This window comes from Toxotes jaculatrix, chromosome 2 (assembly GCF_017976425.1).
Source record: "Toxotes jaculatrix isolate fToxJac2 chromosome 2, fToxJac2.pri, whole genome shotgun sequence".
NCBI lineage: Eukaryota > Metazoa > Chordata > Actinopteri > Toxotidae > Toxotes > Toxotes jaculatrix.
The window spans coordinates 15,682,811-15,703,803 of NC_054395.1; the positions used below are offsets into that span (position 1 = coordinate 15,682,811).

The following is a 20,993-nucleotide window of genomic DNA, read 5'->3' on the forward strand; positions in this document are numbered from 1 at the left end:
CTCTGACACCGAAGATACCATTTGTAGAGGGGCTGGTGTGTATGAGTGCGCCTGTGACATCATGGGCTTTGTTTTTTGAGAGGCTCTGTGTGTGTGTGTATAACCCCAAGGTGGGCTTGTTATCTGCTATGGGTTGAATGAGCTGTTCTAAGAGGGGGTTGGGGGGGGTGGCGGCAAGTGGGAGGGGGGGAGGGGGGTTTATCACCCTAGCTGGTTCTGAGTGACGCATTATATCTCTCACTACTGCCCTCTTCTCGCTTTTCCCCTCTCTCTCCTTTTCTCCCTCCTCTACACCATCCCTGGAAGTCATTTACAAGATAACATGAATGAAAATATCCATCAGTGCTATTGTGTGATCTGTGAGCGACACAGTGTGTGTGTGTGTGTGTTGAGAGAGACAGAGAGAAGCAGGCAGAGGCGGAGGAGGGAGCAGAAGGGAGGGAGTGGGGGGAGGGCAGAGAACAAAAGAGACTAATCTGAATGAGATGACATGTTTCGGAGGAGTCAAATCGGGGGAATTAGGGTTTAGTGTCCCTTCACCTCGTCGGCACATTCATTTAGAGAGGCCAGATCTCCATGTCTACACCCTAGAGTACATCAACAGGCATAAAGAACACACAGGGAGAGTGAAAAAGATAGGCGGTGGGAAAAAAGAGACAGGGATCTAGTTTAATCATTCACAGACAGCAAGCGAGTCTATTCTTCGAACGTCAAAAGCACATTTTGAATTCATCCTGGGCACTAAAAGTCTACTACCTCAAGGGCATTTCTCTGAGAGCGACTATAACACGAATCTCAGTGAATGTGAAAGTTAAAACCGAGTTAATGCCTCAGACTCAGCTGTTCAGGAGTCAGTGGAGCTCAGGGAGGTTGGGTGGATGGGTGGGAGGGTAGTTTGTCGAAGCAGGGCCACGCGGTTCCTCCAGGGTCTGCCTGGCTTGTTAAACACTCCTGCCATTTTGTGCATTAGGGAGTGGGTCTCCTTGCTCAAGTGGAGAAGTGGAAAGGGGAGGGACTAGGGTTTTGGCTGTGGTAGGGGTCTATGTGGGGGGATGGGTCGTCTTTTTTTTTTTTTTTTTTTTAGGGTTGAAGTGTGTGTTAGCCGGATGGATGTAGCCTTCGGTGTAGCAGGGCCTTTGTAAATGAGTTCTCCCTCAGCAGCCCACAAGTTTAACTCCTACCCGCCTCCACCCTACAATCTACTGCCGACTGCCACGCCACCCAGGCAGACAGAGAGCGAAAGAAGGTTCAATACTTCAACACAGGGAGATAATCATGAAGCTACCGAGCGCACTTCCTCAGACCCGAGCACTTCACTGAAACCTGATCCTGGCGGTCGTTGTTTCTCCAATTACATTGTCGCTGCCGAGTTCAAGCAACGGAATATTCATTGTTATAACCTCGCGACACACACAGTAATTTTCTCAGCTGTAGCTCATTGTTCAGCCAGCTATTCTCTTATGACTGCCAAGCATGTCTAATCTAAAACACACCTAGCCTAAGCAAAAGAGCATGTCCTACTCTCTCTGTATCAAGCAAATAAGATGCTGTTTAATTTGCTGCAGCATTCCAGCAGGAGGGAGGGGGGGAGGCTCTTAGGTAATATCAGCTTGGCTTTCTTTTACGAGCCAGCAACAATGGAAAAGTCACATTGTGAACACAGTAATATATGCCAGTGTTTTGTAAACAGTGATGGGGGGTGGTTGGTGCTATGGAATGAGATCAGTTAAACACAGCGAGAATATGAGCATATTTTAGGATACAAGACAGGCTTATTAAATCAAGAGGAACGTTTGTTTAAGCCGTGCTTGCAGGTGGTGAGCGTTGGACGTGAGGCAGGACGCACCTGCATTGTTAAAAGTGGTGTTGGCTCAAACTGGCAGAGCACACACAGCAGAGCAGTGCGCGGCTTTAGGAGTGCTACCCCCCCCCCCCTCCCCCCTCCCCTCCCCTCCCCTCCCCTCCCCCTTGAGTGCACTGATCCTAAAATTAAATAGCACAAGGAATGCAATAATGGAACCACAGGGGTGTGAGGGGACTAGAGGGCCAGGAAAGACAGAAAGCTTGGGAGACAGAGGGAGACTGGTGTTATTACTGATCCACCATCGACCGCAGCGGCTCTGTGAGGGAGACCTGCTGATGACCAAGGCTGCCTTGTGCCATTTCCTGCTGGGTCGATCCCAGTGGGGTGGCGTAACAGGCAGTCAAGGCCTGGAGGCACACAGACACTTGATTCTTCCCCAACTTTCCTTCCTCTCTCCTCAACCACCAGCCCGACAAATCTTCCTTCTTCTCACTGGAAAAGCAGAGGGAAATACCTGGCAAGCGATACCATCAGCTCTCTACAATAGGGCAGGCCTACAGCTGACTGAGCTCCTAGGGGAGAACAGAGGCTCTTTGACAACACCACCCCCTCCTCCTCTCCTTTCCCTCTCGGCTAGCCCACGCTTTCTCATTTAGCAGTCGGCAGGTGGTTGGATTTCACTAAAAAGCCCTTTTCCCAGAGTCTCTAGTGTGGGGAGAGATGGGAGAGCGGAGAGGGCTTTTTAAAAATAGATCTGTTCGGTTAGCGACAGGCTACAGATTCACACTGCTATGTTTCAATATGAGATGACTCCAAGGGCTTGTCCCTCATGTTAGCTTGACTGGAAACAGCAAACCGATCGACAGCTAGCCTTTGTAGCGGAGGGGATGTGCTATGCTAATCGAGCTCTAGCCTACGGTATCTTGGCTCTGGAATAACCAATCCAACACTTTCTGAATCGCATTATACTGGCTTCTCAAGAGGATCCATACTAAAAACAGAATACAAATGTGTTGTGTTCCTATGAAGTGTAATTTACTATGCTCTTAATTCAATATCTATCTCTGTGTTAAAAGAAAAAATAATAAGTTGCATAAACATGACTGGCAGTGCAAATTTAAATAGATAAAGCAATTCTTTGGTACAGGTCACTTTAAAAGGTAATGAATGAAGTTCAGGTCATTTTTAACTTTAGTGTATGAGATTAACTGCAAAGGAGCAGTAAGTAAGTAAGCCAGCTTGTCAGCTCAGCCTCTACACTTGCTGTTGGTAGGAAAGCCTTTGTGGAATTATATTTTATGCTTATCCAACATTCAGTTGTATTGTTTATAAAACTGCCCTGTTAAAATCTGAAACTGGGCTGAAAAAGACATTTTTAATGTGCATCTGTTGCATCTATTTGATACCTAAGGTGGTTAATAAATGGCATTTGCACGATGCAGATATTGTGCATCATTAGCAATAATGACAACATACATTAAATATATATATGTAACATGCAGATAATTACAATTTATATATATTTGAGAAAGAAAAACTGAAGCCCTTGCAAACAGAACATAGCAGGTTTTGCGAATGACAACAGTTGGTCCTGAGTTTGAGGGGGGAGGGAGGAGGGAGGCAGGGAGTCAGGGAGGGCCGGGTTATCCAGCTACATGTGTGTGTCAGACATACTCCTGCTGCACAGTGCACTGTGTGTGCACATGACACATACAGTGACACACACAAATACGCACACGCTCCCCAGGGTTCTGCGGTGGATGCGGCAAGAAGCACCAGCTGTCCACATCAACAACTCCCCCAACACTTATACACACACAAGGTGCTTTTCTCAGACTAGCCTGCAATCTGTCTGTATTATACACTGCGCACCCTACACAAACCTACCACTTGCTAATAAGAAATTACTGAATTCAAGTCTTATTGCCCAGTGGGTTGGCTATGGCAGCCATGTTGTGTGACATACACCAAGGTAGAAGGGCAGAGGGAGTTGGGGTGGGTGGTGGGGCGGGGGGCAGGTGGTTTCCATTAGCTCTCTCCATTTTAAACAGACCAGCCAGCCAGTCAGTTAGGAAGGAAGGAGACATGCTATGGCAGCCAGCCACCCGCAGCGCCAAGCAGAGCCCTGCTGCAGCGGAGAGGAGGGATGAGCGATGTGGAGAGTGCTGTTTGTGTGTATTATCCTGAGCCTGTGTGTGGCGCAGGAGTGTGCTTGTCATAGATAGGGGCAGTGCCTGTAACTGTTAAAAGCATGCCTTGCATATGGTGTTAGTGTGTGCATGTATATGCGTTAGAGTACACTTGTGAGTGCACAAATACTGCTTATCAGCGCACTGTGTATGTGCGTACTGACAAGTCTGTTGTGTGTCTCCGTGCTTCTAGGGTGTCTCTTAATGACCCCCCATGGCAGTGTGTATAATCCCCAGAGGGAGGATCTATAATCTGGGGTGAGGGGGTGGACGAATGTAGAGAACAGAGTCTGGTGTTGTCTGGCCAGGCCTGGGGAAGTGGTGAGAGCTCAGCCACGGGGTACAGATCGATTTGGCATGTCTGCATCGGGCTGTTCACCCTAGCAGCCGACCATACAAATGGCCCGGGACGCAGTCCCCTGGCCACCACCACAGACACACTCCTCCATCCTTTTTAAAGAGCAGCAAAGGTAGAGTTAGCTGCAGGCCCGCCTCTTGGCCAATTGCACTTCTCCTTCCACCTTTCCCCATCCAATCGATGTGCACTAAGCTGCCTGGGCCCCTCTTCAAGGGATATAAATGCTAAGCAGAGAGACTGGTGGGTGGCTGGAGAATGGGAGTGTGCAGACACTTTCAATAGTAGCTCACCTGTTATTTGTTATGTGATGACATGGGCCTGTATGTTCCTAAAGCCCCCTGTGACAAAAGCAATCAAAACAGTACGTTGCTTCACAATTTCTTTTGGTTTCCGTATTGCTTTCAGTGACAACTTCTTCCCTCTCCCCATGTCTGGGGCGGTGTAAATCCCTCTCCGAGGGTGGTCAGTTTTACATATTGTGTGTCACTAGACGGCTATAAAGGGATTTAACATTTAGTAAAGCATAATCCATTGCAGGCTTTGTGCCTGCCTAAGCTGCACACATCAAATCTGATTGCAAGAAGGTTGCTACCAATGACCAGGCAGGAGGAGGAAAACATGCAGAGCACACACACACACACAAACACAGGGCTTATCACTTGAACAATAAGCAGAGGAGACAGCAGGAAGTTAGTTGCTGAGGTGGAGGATCTTCCATTTTAACAATAGGAGGTAAATTACAAACTAGTGTACCAGTGCTGGGGCTGCCGCTGGCCAATCCTGGCTCATCCCTAACCTAAACCAATCTAACATCTCCAGTCTACATGGTGGGAGCAGGCTGTGATGCTTGGGCCACTCTAGACCTGTCAAACTAATTGAAGGAGAAGACAGGAAACATAAATATTCCCCATCAACCAGACACTGGCTATGCTGTTCGCTCGGATGTGAAAATATAAATATTCGACGGGGCTAATCCACTGAGACCGTCGACTTTGTTTATATGCCTTTTGAATGTTTCATTGACGTGACTGACTGCTTCTGTTTTTTTTTTACCCACTTCCCTCCCTCTCTACTCCCCCCTCTCTGCATGGCTGACTATGAGACAAAGCGCCGGTGCTCTCTCTATTAAAGATGAAATGCGGAGCAAAAAAGGCTTCAATGGACTCCGCTGCAGAGCGTTAGACAGACAGAAATAGAATGAACAACAACAAGGCTTTGGTTCAGTGTGACTGCTTGCTTGAGGACCTCCACTGATCCCAGCACAGAGATAATTTAGCCAAGTGTAGGGTGGTGAGGTCTGGCTGTTTCTCTGCACCTACTTGAAGTCGTCTGTTTAGTAGCTGAGGGAAAAAGGAGAGCTGAGTGTTTGTGTGGATGTGTATGGTTAGTTAGTTGGAGAAGAAGAAACGTAACACACTGGCTGTTATTTCCTACATCTTCCCATTAAATACCCCCCGCCCCCCTTCTCTAACTGACCTTTTGCTAGTTGCTACACAAATGAAAAGACATGGCGGCAATGATTTAGTTGCACGGAGGATAGAACTGAGCAGCAGGAGAGAGAGAGAGAGAGAGAGAGAGAGAGAGAGAGAGAGAGAGAGAGAGAGAGAGAGAGAGAGAGAGAGAGAGAGAGAAGGTCTACACACACACACACACACACACAGGATCAGCTAGCCTCGCTTCCTACCGACCGTGAGTTTTGACATCTCCCCCTCTAATAAAGCCAATTTATAAACAGTAGGTGAAAGACTGGCCATCTTTACAGCTGCAGAAAAGGATTTTTCTATTTGTGGCCTCATTCAGTAATAAAGACACTGTGCTGCAGCTCAAACATCCCTCCAGGAAAACTAGAGTACCTTTTGGCCCCAGAGGAGATAGCATACTTTCAGTGAGTCAAATGGTGTTGGGATGAAATCATTATCATGGCTGTCGTCACTATCACATCATCTCGTGAAGCACCACTTTGCTTTATTGACTCAGCCCAAGACAAAGCACAGAATGGGTCAACTTGGAATTGATTGTATGATGCATTGGCCTCTAGCCTGAGAGTGTACTGCTGTTCCAGAGTTACTACTTTGGAGAATGCGCAGTCCCTCAGCAGCTTATTGCAACAGAGATGACTTTCTTTAAGAGCTCAGAAATCAATCACTGATCAATTAAAAAAAAAATTGCCTCCTAATTTCTAAAACAAGCTCACTGAGTGACAAAGTGTAAGTGAGAAGAAGTAAAAGAATGAGTAAATGAGTAAACCTGATATTGGGCCTACGATTATCAGTAAACTGAGTAAGTACCTATATGGAGACTGACTGGTTCACTGTAGTGAACAAGGACTTACCTCCAGGTCTGTAAACAACATCATCTTCTGTGATGAAGGATGTTATTTCTCCGTTCTCTGTACGCTCGTAGCGTGACTTCTTTTTAGGCGTCTTCTTCTTGCCTTTCTTGCCGGCCTCCTCGGCCGTGCCGCTGCCTCCACCTGTGCTGCCATTGTCGTTGTCCTCGTCCTCGCTGTGTTCGCTCTCTGCATAGTTCTTGGCCCCGCCCTCCAGCGTACAGCTGCGTCGGGGCCTGGAGCTCTCACTCTCACGGTCGCCCCGGTCCCCGTCCTGCCGGCGGGACTTACCGGCCTCTCTCTTGTCTCTATCCCTGTCTCTGTCCCTGTCCCGCTCTTTCTCCCTCTCCTTCTCTTTGTCGGCCGTCATGATCCGCCACGTGCCTTCCTCAGTCCTCTCACGGCTGGGCCTCCGTGAAAGGTAGACTGTGAGCCTGGGCTTCAGTCTTCTGAATTTACCAGTCAAATCCAGGGAAAATTTGGCCACACCAACAACCCCAGTGTTTCAGAAAAGCTGTAGAAAAAAAGAAGAAGGATAATTAGAGAAAGCCTGTGTCAACAACCATTATCCTTACTGTACAGAAGCTACATTAAGTAAAAAGGATTGTTTTGTGCTGGAGGAGATCTTTTGTGGTTGAGAAACACAAGATTAGTTCCTAGATATCAGGCAGCTGTGCTGACTCTTCTCAACATCACAGCAATTGCTGGCACTCCCCTCCACAACCATGTATACTCTGGAGAGTGCTGAGCAGCTTTATCAAAGAACAGAACCTTCTAGCTTCCTGCTCAGACATTTCCATTATTTCAGAGAGGCAGTAAAACAGAGTTATTAAAGGGTAAAAGAATAGAAAGAAAAAGGGAGCGAGAAAAGTAAAAAGACAAGTGCTACACGAACAGTGTTTGAAACACAATAAGCTGAAAGGAAGTCGTATCTGTGTAAGCATAAAAAAAGCAGTGCTGCCCTGAGGAGGAGGCTTGCAGCCTATAGAATTCCTCAGAGATAATGTGTCAGGGGGTTTTTCAGCACAAGACGCTGCTTGCCGTTTGCAATACCACGTGAGAGACACCGCATAAAGCTCAGTGACAGAGTTAACTGGCTAGCTTCTCTGGAGACCATCTGTGATGACACCAGGCTCAATTTTACTCATCTGTGTGTGTCTGTGTGCGGTTGTGCGTGTGTGTGTGTGTGTGTGTTCTGGCTTACTGGACTGCACCCAACCCCAGCCCTCTGCCCTGGCTGACAGTCACCACTGTGTTAATGTGAAGTGACAGCTCTGGAGGGGAGAACACAGCAATCCACTGGGTAAGGAAAGGGAGAGAGGAGAGTGGCTGAACCAGTCATTTGCCTTGCCCAGTCCGCTGCCATTTTCAGCTATCGCTGTTCACTCAAAAGAGCTCAGCTACCACTTTCTCATGCCATAATGAAATCCTCCATAAACAGTTAAGTGGGCAAAGCTGAAGCAGCACGCTGTCTGCACTACACTGCCCCTACACACTGCGCCTACAAAGGAGGCTTCTCATTTACTGCCAGTGTTTGCCCCCTCCACCCCCACTGCAACAAATTAAGTAGAAACAGTTATTTCAGCCCCCAGAGAGATCAGACCAGGCAATCAGCACCCACGTTGCCATGGTCCTGATAGCAGGGTGGGAAAGGGAGAGTTAAAAAGGAGGAGGGGATAGAGATTGGGCCAGGTAAAACAAAACCAGTATCGAGAGAAAATTATACAGCAGCAGTCTGCAAGCAGACGTGCACTTATTGAGAGAGCTAGAAAGAATGTGAGGTGAGGAAAAGAACGAAAGGGGAAGGTGGAAGAAAGGCTTTTGGCAGGCACATACGCACATACACACACGCTCACACACACACACAATGAAGCACGTTTGACAACGGCGCTCCTCAGCAGCGGGTGCTGTCATCTCGTGAGCAGACACCAACTGACAGGGCAGCTGCTCTTGTCGTCGGCTTCAACACAAACACCGGGCCTGATTAAACCGCAGCCTCGTCACAGCCCCATTAATCACCTAATGATGAGTTACCACGGCGACCACTGGGCTGCCAGCATATACACACAAGAACACATTAGCGCACACAGAGGACGCAAGGGCTCGAGAGAGCTCCAGCACGCATGTGCGCACAAGGACGCACGCCCACCGTGGATACACACACCTCCGCCGGTGTGCCAAAATACATACTGCGCCCCCTCTTGTATCCATATCCAGCAGCATGTCTTGGAGGTGTGAGGAACATAAAAACATTGATGAAGGTACCATTTGATAGCACAGCTCTAATCCTGGGGGCTGCCAGGATCTGTGCACGAGCTAAGCACTTCTCCTCTCCTCTAATCAGTAACATAAGCCCCTTCCACTGAAACCAATATGAACTGCTGCAAATGGAGGGCAGGCCCACTCTCCTTTGATGTTGTGGGCAGCTACAAGCCTCTATAAGTATCCTTACAATCTAGGTGCTATTAGTTTGCATCTGGATACACTTTACTTAACTGCCGAAATCCAAATTTTGCATCTCCAATTACCTCGCTGACGTTCACATTATTGCATTTGTTAACCCTCAAAGCAAGAAAAAATTCTGCATACAGGTACAGCCTTGCCAATGCTTAATTGCTTTTAGTATTCAATTAACAATATGTCTCATATATTATATATATATATATATATATATATATATATATATATATATATATATATATATATATATATATATATATATATATATATATATAGCCAATACCTCAGAAGTCATAGTTTGATTCAGATAAAAGAGCAATTTCAAGTTGAACAAATTGAGTGAGTCAGTGTGAAGTAGTAACACTAGCACTGAAAAGTCATAATGTATTGATGGCTGAGAGGGAAGCGAATGAGAAAGTGGAGACGGAGAGAGAAAGCGAGGGAGAAGGCTCTCCACCCACAACCCGGGAAACAAAGTGCTTAGCAGAAAGCAGCGCTGGCTGCCTGGCCGATGAATAACGCTGTGAGGGGGCAGGTGAGGCTTGGAGCTATTACACATCAATCACTGGGCCAGGACCCTTTGAAAGATACCAGCTGTCTTAATGGAAAACAGAAGGAGGGGGCAGTGGCTGGAGAGGGGTTGAGGGGGTCCCAGCCAACAGCACCTAATCCACCATTTACATTACTGCAATGGAGTCAAGGGCTAGCAGCCAGCGGGGCCTCGCTCAAATACATTTCTCTTTTCCGTGCCTGTTTAAATGAGACCTCTGGCCTGAAAAACCACACAGTTTGTGGCTCGATTAACACATCATCCCCCACAATGGCCACACAGCACGTTTCTGTTACTAAACAGTGTTTTTTTTTCTCTCTCTCTCTCCACTGAACAGCCTTTTAAAAAGCCATGTTTTATTCATTCCAATCACTCCCACATTTACCCAAATCCATGCTCATCTCTGTAGTTTTAATCAAAACCTGTCTAAGGATAAACATCCAAATTATCACGCTTTGCTTGAGTACCTATACAGCATGGTAAAGCTGTAGGATTTCTTTTTCTCATCCCGCCGAATTTTAGTAATTGATTATCGTGGATTATAAATTTGCAAAAGCTGGACATTTATTCATAAAACATTTTGTAGAACAAATAATGGAAGCACTAAAAATTTCTACATTTAAATGCAAAATAGAATCTATCAACAATATAACCACCACAGCGATCCACTCAGTTTTGGGGAGAAAGACTGAAAAGTAATTCATGGCATATTCAATTGGAGAATTATGAAGTAGCAAAATGTGATTGGCAAGGATTTAGGGCCGGCTTTCCAAAGGGATTGAATGAAATACTCGCATGAATACAGATTAGAGGAGAACAATGTTAGCATGAATATACACAGGGTTATTAACAATGAGGGCAACTCAAATTGATCTGAATAAACCAGCGAGATCCTCAGCAGTGCGCGGATCCTAGCTGTGGTGATGTTAAGATGCAGCAGGTTTTCGTCAGCTCCAATCCATTACTCAGTGCGATCTAATCTAAGCTGCCATCCAAGCCCCCTAGAAACAACAGCACAATGAAAGGCTCAGCTGGAGGCAAGGGGTAGGCCACTTCATAAGGGATTCTCTGCGGTCTCTGCACCCGGCCTGCTTTGTCTTACCTGGTGCAATCATGGCTTACTTTATTCTCTGAGGCCCTCTCTGTTTTAGTTCACATTGGCAGGGCAAAGGCACTTGTCTGCTCCACTTGTTTTTCAATTCACTGATGAGTAACCACATCTTTTTTTTCCCTCTGCTAAAGCTGTGCTCACAAAGGCTCTATTTTTAGCTGGCATCCGGGGTTAGTTTAGTAGGTAGAAGCCATGCTCGCGAAAAGATAGCTTGGGGCTTTCCAACATCAACATTTAAACCTGCCTAGAGAGTCCCATGGTAAAAAGCACTGCTGCACAAGAACAGATTCTCATGTACAATGACACTGTGGGCAACAATAAACTGTCACTGTCTAAAAACATAAACCAAGAAAATGTGCATGTCCCTGGGCTAAGAACAGGCTCCAATACTTTCTTTTTATAATATAAACTGATACCCACAAAGTCAATAATGTTTTCTGTCCAACGGTCCACAGGTACTTCCAGCCACAGACACAGGGATCAGACTGTGAGCTCCACAGGGTCTAAGCCTCTACTCCATCTCTAAAAGATGGCTAAATCCTCCTCTAGTCCCTGTTTGTGTGCTCTCTGTGAGAGCTCCAAATGGCCCGGAGGGGGCCGCTCCACAACCCAAGATGTCCATTATCTACAGGGGCCTGTGAGAAGGACTTCATTTCGCAGCCTAATACCAGCTACTTCAAGACACCTCTACCTCTCTCAGTCTGCCACGTTTGTCTGGCTGGAGCAAAGCTGAAGGCCATTTCAGCGGCTCTGACTGCTTCACGAGGCATCATGTTTTGACACGGCTCCCGAGGGAAATGCCAGGGTTGTCCATTGTCACCCTTCGCCTCTCCTCTAAATGAGGAACTCTTGAGAAATGTAGTCGTGAGCCCGCTCACGGTTACAGTAAAGGACCTCTCCCAATGTGTCATTGATAAGAGAAGCGGGAGAATGTGAGGTATGTGGTGGCAGACAGCGCTATCATGAATGTGGCCCTTAATTGAGTTTCCCTGTAGATCTGTAGGCTGCTTTTTTTTTTTTTTGCAGTGTGAATAAAGTGCCTGATTCGAAAGGATTTCTAGTGTCTTTCACCTCTGGAGAGGTACTGACAATTCAATTTTTTGGTGAATTATGCTGTTGTAATGGAAATTTACCCAGAGGTAAAGCTGAGGTCAGGAGAGGTACAAATACACACTAGGGACACATTCAAGGCTGACTTGTACTAAAAAAATCTGTATCATGTGTGCATCTTCAAACATTTATCTCTATAAAAATGGAAGAGAGCTTTAGCAGGGAGAGGAGGAAATGAGTTACATGACATTTTCTCAATCAGATGTATATGGTGAAAAGATTTTTTTTAGAAAGGAAAAAAAATGTGATTCTGTCTTCTGATAAATATAAAAGACTCTTGAGATTTTAATATTTGAGCACTCAATCATGTACCACTTCCACTGATATTCCGCAATCAAATATCCCCACTCTTCCTCCCAGATCTGCCTATCAGCTTAACGATCCTATCCGTCAGTTCAACTTCAACTGGTAGTCTAAATGAGTGCGAGAGAGGAGGAAATGTATTCATGTGGCTGCCCTACATCCTCCAGCTACTCTAATCACTATGCCACACAGAGTGACGTGCCAACACAGAGGAAAAACTAACATAAATAGATTAGAGTGATAGATAAGACAGCTCTGAGGTTTCAAGACTGACAGCGCGGGCCAGCAGGGGCACTGGAGAATGCCTTCAAGAGCCGCTCCCAAAAACAAAGCCATTAGGTCACTACAGAAAAACATTTTTCTGTCTAAATTATTTAGCTACGTGGTGGCGAACTCTGCTCAGTCCTCAAGCAGATGGTCGGGGATCGGGGGTTGGGGGGGAGGACAATCCCTCCATTCAAAGTCTTATAATGATACCAGCCAAAAACACACCTCCACCTCTATATACCACAGGATGGTATTAACTCTAATTAGGAGGGGCTATTATATCATATGCAAATGCCTCTCCTTTAACCGCCAACCGCCACCCAACCAACCATCACAACTAATTGCCATCTACAAAATAAAATTAGAAAAAAAACAAACAAAGAATTCCTCTTCTAAGCATAGCATCCCCTTTTGTTTGTTATCCTCCATGCTAATTTCAGCATTCTCGCAACCAGAGCTATAACTCACAAGTCAATGTGTGAGCACTGCAAATAGACACTGTCGGTGAACGTTCTCCAGTTGGAAATGTGGAAAAGGACAGCTTTAGAAAGCAGTCAACAGGGGAGGTGACGAGGGGAGTGGAATATTCAGTGTAGCGTTCAGCCTTGTCATCCACCATCTCAGTCGTGCAGGCCAGTGATCCTAGGCAGAGGGGAAAGCACCCTCTGCAGTGCGCATGAGGAGAATAATATGAATCATGAGTCTGTGAGGCCTCCATGCAGCTAGCCACGCTTCTTAAACTATAGCCCCAGACAGAGCTGTGTTGTAAATATTGTCTGATTCTGGATGCATTTCCTCTCCCTCATCAAAAGGGAAAAAAAACAGCTTGGGGAAAGTGGCCAGGAGTGATGAAAACACTGCTATGACAAGCAAGATCTGAGCTCAGAGCTCCCATATCCTCTGAGGACAGCTCATAAAACATGTAGTGGCTGGGACTGGGCCTCTTACGGCAGTGGCATTTCAGTGCGCCCTGCCACAAACACACAGGCCACACACACACACACACACACACAAATGCACACAATTAATTTTAAAGAGCCTGAAGGAGTCAGACTTGTATGGTTTACTAGCTGGACCACAAGCAAATGCTTAGGTCTTTACCTAAAAATACACATCAGGTAGAAAAGACAACTATTTTCCAAAACATTAGCAGCAGGAGACTAGAACAATGGGCTTTTGGGAAAATATGAGAAGAGAGGCTGGATATTACACAGTGTACAGTAGTGATCCACAGATTAACTCTGCCTGTTCATGTGTGAAATGGAGACTTGATCCCTAACTGATAGCGTGTTACGCCTCCAGCAAACACAAGCTGCATATTTTTCATCTTTCCAAACACCTAACAACTGCAATTTATTGGATTACACATTGCATCCTTCACTGTGCAACAACAATGGCACATTAATACTGCCCAAACAACACTGCTCAGGCTGACTACATGCCTGCTGCTGTCTTTTTTAAACCAAAGGTGAACTGAGCTGGCTGCGCAGCTGAGTTGCTGTGAATAAACCTCAGATATTCTTGGAATGTTAATGTTAGGCTTTGACCATGGCAGTCTCACCAACGTCTCCTCTCGTCACTGGGCCATTAATGACAATGGAAATAGTACTTAGCCCTGCCTATGCCAATAACACAACTCTTTAAAACGTAGACAAGATTACCTAAGCGGTTTGTTTTCTTAATATTTAGCAAAGCAACTGCAGAAGCAAAAATATATATAGTGCTAGAGTAACCACTTAAAGTGCACTCAATTATCACAATGTTACAAAACACAATTCTTAACTAATCCCATGCTTGCATTGTGTTTAAGCACACCATATGCTGCGCTCATGCATAGGAAATCAGCCTCTAGTGCTTCTGCCGTTGCAGTCGCTCGCTGGAAATCTAGGAGGGCAGGTTAATGGAGCTACAGTCTTGTTAAAATAGCTTCCCACTGCATCTGCAAGCTTATAAAAAGTCACTGAGACCATATTCACAACAGTACTGCATTCATCTATGTGTATACACACGTGTCAATCTAAAATGTGTAGGCCATTGACACACACACACGCACGCACACACACACATACATACATATATAAACAAAAAATGCTGCTGCTGCGCAACTGTATTTGCAGTCCAGGTCAGACTATGTGTTCAGCCAATAAATGGCTGGAGTGTAATGTGCCTTGACCTTCTATCTTTCTTTCAGCAGCTCCTTACATATATTGCTGTCTCTCCTCATATATCACTCGGGCAAATGGCGCCCTTCACCCTGTTCCCCCCTGTCCCCTCCTTAAAAGGCTGAGGGGACATCTTTGCCTGCTGTACTCAATTGACAGCCCCGGCAGCTTCCTCACCAAGCACAAGGGGAGGGGGAACAAGGCTCGTCGAGGGGAAATGCTGCAATGAATAATTATGTTTCATAACATGGCCCATTCCCCCTTCCACACACCCCCCCCCCCCACCCCCCTTCCTTTATTAGCATCAAACAATAATTAATGGGGAACAAGGGGCACTGAAGAGTCTGCTTTTCGCTTTCCAGAACAAGTGGGTCAATATGCCCTTCAACCCTTTCTCTCTGCTCAACGTCAAAGCAGGAGACACCTCATCCCTCTAAAAACATGCTCTTAGCTTATTTATGATGCCAGTTGCTCTGCTGGAGAAAAGACAGAATTCCTGCTTCACTCAGCAAAACTGGCCAGATCACTTTACACAGCAGTTCACTACCTCCATCTCCACACCTCTTCTCAGCAGGCCAACCCAACAATTCAATAATGAATATGAAATGCCTCCTAATTGATGTCTATAGGAGTTGGAGCGGCTGAAAATATGGGCTATTGGACATGGGCTTGACTTGATTAAGTTTTTGTTTCACGTCAAAAAAAAAATTTAAAAAATAATCTCTGATCAGCGGTAGCAAAGCCAGTCCTGATCGAATTAGCTTTGCACTAAGAGCTCCATTGATCTTGGCACTCATCTGTGCAGATGAGGCCCGGAAAGGCAGCTGGTAATCCAATAGCAGGGATGGGAAGTGCTTCAAGGACTCTGCTGTGTTTACCCACCTATCTCCTGCACAGAGAGGCAAAATGTTAGCGCATGCCACTCACCGGACTGATTGGAAGCCACGGGGCCTTGGGAGCTCCAGTGAAATGAATAAGAGCCGCACTGTGACCAAAAGCAAGGTACTTGAAAGCTGAAAGTAATTGCTTTCACCACAGCTATCATGTAATGAGTAAACAGGATGAATCAAGCAAAGCCTAGATCAGTGTTTAAATGAGCTGTGCAGTAACTTTCAAGTCCTAATTCGGGCTTCACTTTATAATCCCAGCCAAAAACCTAAAAGCGAAGCTGATATAAATTTAAAGGTTCTATTCACTCGAGTGTGAAAGTAAGGTTAGGAGAATCAGTGTCGGCAAATCTGTCCTAACACTGTGATAACCCCATTGCAGCAAGCATTGATGCAAGCTTTCGCAATCAATTTTGCATGAAATGAATGACATCGAACAAGAACCCAGAGGGCAGGGAGCATGTGAAATGAAACAGAGCAAAACTAAGGTAGCAAAGGGTAAAACATACAGCTGTTTCGCTTGTAGAAATAGTTCAAGTGAAGTGCGCCTGAACATCGCTGTCGTGCATTAACTATAGTGCCACAACATCGCGCTTCCTCACACGCACGCACACATATACACACACTCGTAATCCATCAAGGATTCATGAGTGAATGCTCAATAACAGACTGAGTGCATTTCTCTCCTTCGGATCACTGCAGCAAGAAAAGAGTGAGAACTCTTCAGCAGCCCACAGACACACACACAACACTCATACCACACTAATAACCTTGGGCTGCCTACCAATGCCATGACTTTATGGAACAGTATGGGCTCTAAATAGAAGCTCCATTTCTCACCAGCAGTCTGTAACAGCTCTATTTCAGCCACCCTGTAATTAAATATTTATGTTAGCAGAGTGGCGGATCATACCAAGGTGATAACCATTTTAAAAAATCCCAATCTGGGGCTTTTTCTGCCCCTCACACCCCACCTCACTCCACCACTGCCACAACAAAGGTCTATTTTTAAAAGGATTATCTACAAGTGTCCCTTTAATCAGCGCATGGCAGAACTGTAGAAATCCCTCAACAACCGTCCCAGAGGAATACCTTTCTCTGAAGCTTCTGTCTCTATCAGGCAGAGGATCTCCTTCACCGACAGCAGACTGAGTGAGTGGGAGTGAGTGTGTTTGAGGATGAAAAGATGTGCTGCTACCTTTCTATGATGTCCTCTCCAACAATCTCAGAACAAAGGCCTCCATTTTGAAGTGGAGTTATGATGGCACAGGGCTCTTAAGGTCCTCTGTTGCTGTGTGTCCTATTGCTTTCTATCCTCTTTGTTAGCCCACTGTTTGTTATGCTAGTGAGATAAGTCACTGTTGTGGGTGGCTGGGTGTACTACAGCAACCGGTGTACCGCTTGAGTGCCAAAGCCGACAGTCTGTGGGAGGGATTGTGGGCATTATAGATCACTAGGAGACAGATGTCCAGTCTTGCCCCGACACCGACTCAAACTATAACCCCAAAAACCGTGTGTTTGCAAACTGGACTGCTTCCTGGTGGGTCTTAAGTTGATCTTTATCAGACCAATAGAGTCAGCTCACTGTAGCATAGCATAGCAACCTTCCTCTTTTACTGGTGCAGGGCTGAGCAGCTTTGTTATTTATGAAACATAAGAGGAGGAAGTCTACTCCGCTACAGCGCGATAAACATTACAAGATGTCTTGTGAAGACAAACCAGCAACCTGATTCCAAGTGCGCAAAAAAAATTACGCTAGGCATGAACAAGCAAGGACATGTGAGGTTTGGATAAATGCATAAACATGAAATGAACGTCGCAAATGCCTCTGGAGAACAGATGAGTGGCAGGGCATTGGCAAGACACAGCATCATTGTCTGCTATGAAAGCACTGAGAATCTCCGCTGCACTAAATAAGTGTCATGCTCCAATAAGCAGAATCAAACCCTTTGAGCATCTGTTGTCTTTAACTCTCCCGCTCTTTGTTCCATGGTGCGCCGTCACAGTTAATGATTTCCTCAAGATCTCTATTTTCCACATATGATTTACATGTTTGAAATGCTTAGTTGAGCAGACACAGGTTTGTAAAGCAACCATTACTGCCAAGCTGAATCCAAAGAGTGTTTGGGCAACGCTTAGAAATTTCAGTTCAAAAGCTAGGTTGATCAAGAGGAAACAGACAAGGTATCAGCATATTGCCTTTCAGTTTCTTCTTGTTTACATATCTGGATTGTGCAGTCATCCCTTCCAGAGAGAATCACCGCCAGCAAAAACAATTACAGCCCCCACCCCCCAGCACAAGCCTCTCGCTGACTGCCTCGACTCAGCTTGACAATCAAGCCCATTAGATCTTTCTGTGAATTAACGCTAGTTAACTTAAAGCACTGACACACATCAAGTATAGTCATTAGCCTGTCTTTTTAGCATAAAAAACAGGAATGATTTGCCGGTTCAGAGAGATCATCTCCCTACATGCAGCCTGGGGCAGCCCTTACTGTCTACCTCATTATTTTTGGGAGAACAAGGCCACTGATGAATCCTGTTGGATTAAATGTAAGGTGCTCTCGTTATGACCTGGCTTACACACAGCAGCAGACTGCTTTAAGCTGCTCTTCTTGCAGACAAAAGAAAATGGAGTAACTCGCCAGCACTGTAAATATACGGATGAATCTCACTCAACTGAGCTGTAAAATCAAAGTGGAATTGTTGGAGTACATCACTCCCACGCAGCTGCACATTCTGCAGCGAGAAAAGCTGTCAAATGTTGGCTTTTGGTGGATACTAGCTGAGCTGACAAGTGCCAATGATACATTGTGAGTGATAAAGACATTCATTCCTGCTTAGAAAGAGGTTTTCCAGATGTGATAGTCTGCAATGCTCCAGTGCTTCATTACTGGATAGAAAGAGGCTGTTGCTGTGTTTTCCCCATTTACGTTGCCAGGGTGACAAATGAAAAGCAGAATCAGCCGCACAACTAATCAAATGAGTGAGTGACAACAAGTCAATATTTTCTCATTGTGTGGACAAGCAATATATCTGCACAGTAACGGGCTGTGCTTCAAGGCTTAGGCAATGCTAGACTCAGAGCATTATACGGATAATGTGTCAATAATCTGGCTCGGTGCGGCTGTTAAGAGCAGTGCCAATAAAGACGCAGTATCAAAAGACAACCTTCACCAAGTATGGGCTGAATTACCAACTCAACAGACACCGTCTAGACGCTGTACTTCAAACAAACATACTCTGCCGTGTAATGGCTACAAGCCAACAAAGACAAAACTGTAATTGGACATTGATCTGTTGAGGTCTGAGGATAAACCACTCATCCTAAGAGCTGCCATGAAGGGAACAATATGTAAACACACCGTCCTCACTGAGATATTAAAGAAAATGGCAGAACTGAGATCTACAACTACGGAGTAGTGTGTACAGAGAATTCTGATTTCATAAATTTTTCTTTAATTCCTTAGGGTTCAAATGTCATTTTTAAAAGACATCTAACTAAAAAAAAAAAATCTCTAGACAATTAGCTTGCTTTTGATTACATCCTTGACAAAAAAACAACCCTCCCTAAACACAAATTCAGCAGCAGCAGACATCATCTCTACAAGCCTGGTTAAACACAAGCAAGATCAATGGGTAAATTTATCAGCAAATATCAACATTCGCTGCCTGGCAAGTAATCATTAAGGAATGGCACTGATGAATTATTCATTGGCTAATGTATAATTCAGACTTAACAGCAGATTCTATGCATAAATAAAGCTCTGATACATTTAAACACATTAAATGTTTACTCGCTAAAATAGGATATGAATGTGCTGCATGAATGCTTCCCCGCTGCTGTCACTCGATTATTTGCCACCATTCCAGAGGATGCAGGGACGTAAGGTGGATACTGGAATATGGACTCTGACAGCCCACTCATCATATCACATGCACATAAGGGACACTGGCTACTGATATCAAATTTATGGCGTGGGTGGGGGGGCGGGGGGGCTGGCTGGCTGTTTAGGTGCAGCAGATTGCTAAAATCCCAAAGAGAATCTTATTTCTTTTGTTGTACGAAGTGAAAGGAAAATTAGGACTGGTCAATAGGACCACACATTACAGCTTTACAGTGGCACGATTTTATTTTCTGGCACATGGAAGATTTATGTACTGTCACTGCCGTCTACCCTGGACATCTGCACCTGTGTTTAAACGTCGAGCCGAGATTGCACGGATGTTCCTGTTGAAGTGTCAGAGCTGGTGTCAGAGGGACAGTCAACAGGGAGGACGAGGAAGAGACGAGGACACGCAGGCTCCATCTGACGGTGTTCAGAGCGGGCGGCCCTGTGGGGATCGCCATTCCACTTTATGACCATGCACTGAATTAACGAGGCCAGATGTCCCCCCACTTAACATGTGTGAAAGTGCCCTCCGATGGGCTCAGCTGCTTTAAGGATGTACAGACAGAGAGGGGGGGGGGGGGGGGGGGGAGATAGGGCCTATTTTCAATTATACCAATTTCTCACTCATCGTCGGCTCCTGAGGTTTATGTTAATTAAAGATATCGGCCCTTCCTCTGTGCACACAACAAATTAGATGGAATTTTCTATGAACAATCAAAGCACCTCTCCAGTCTTTCATCTCTATTTCAGTAGTCACCCACCAGAGGGTACTGCCTCCTTAGCAGTGCTACCACTGTTTCATGTGTACTATGTCAATCTGTGGCTAATATATTCTAAATGAGTCACTGGTACACCACTATCTGCAAGGACAATAGGTCAGAGAATGCCGAGCTAGCTCATTCCATTTAGAAATGAATCCCATCTAAAGAATCAACAAGACCTGAAGAGATTCATCATCGCTCCTAAAAAAACCATGAGTCTGCTTCTGTGTCGAGGGATGGAAACGGTACCAACGATGGTATGGAAGCCATGACTTCTCATTGATTTTCCGCCTGGCTTTATGACAAGGCGGCTCTCGCATTTCTGTATTGCTGGGGTCAAAAGTGGGAGGGTAACTGCAAGCGATACCTTTTATGTGGTTGAGATATGTGCAGCTAAGCCACGTTCAGACAGCCAAAAAGCCAGAGTTGTAATTTACCTACATTTACCTGATCAGCATCTTACAAACTGTTTGCTTTTAATGAGTCAAACATCACATCTGTTTTCATTCATATGGCTTATTATAATAACAACAGGGTCGTTCCTTTGTAATTACAATGGAATACGGTTGAGTCATTCGGACTATTACCCAAATGGAAATGATAGCAAGACCCCAGCAGACTCACTCATTAGAAAGAAAATGAGAGGCCCGCCAACACTGCATCAGTTACAACTCACCTCTCTCTGAATCTTTATGCATTACATCATACCACTGAAAACCAACACACAGACAACCTCAGAGTGTTTTTCTACCAGCCAGCAACTGCCATCATCCTGACACAGGAAGGAAAAAAAAAAAGGGGGCAGAGAC

The 20,993-nt window shown here is 45.4% G+C and overlaps 1 protein-coding gene across 3 annotated transcripts in view; it reads right to left on the reverse strand.

Annotated features, from left to right (window-relative positions):
- rerea (arginine-glutamic acid dipeptide (RE) repeats a) overlaps positions 1-20,993 on the reverse strand; it is a 121,882-nt gene that overhangs the window by 65,048 nt on the left and 35,841 nt on the right. For all 3 annotated transcript variants that reach the window (XM_041048748.1, XM_041048739.1, XM_041048756.1), the window contains one exon: positions 6,684-7,194. In XM_041048748.1, the coding sequence (XP_040904682.1) occupies positions 6,684-7,050 (367 nt within the window). In that variant the 5' untranslated portion in view covers positions 7,051-7,194. The remainder of the gene's footprint in view (positions 1-6,683; positions 7,195-20,993) is intronic.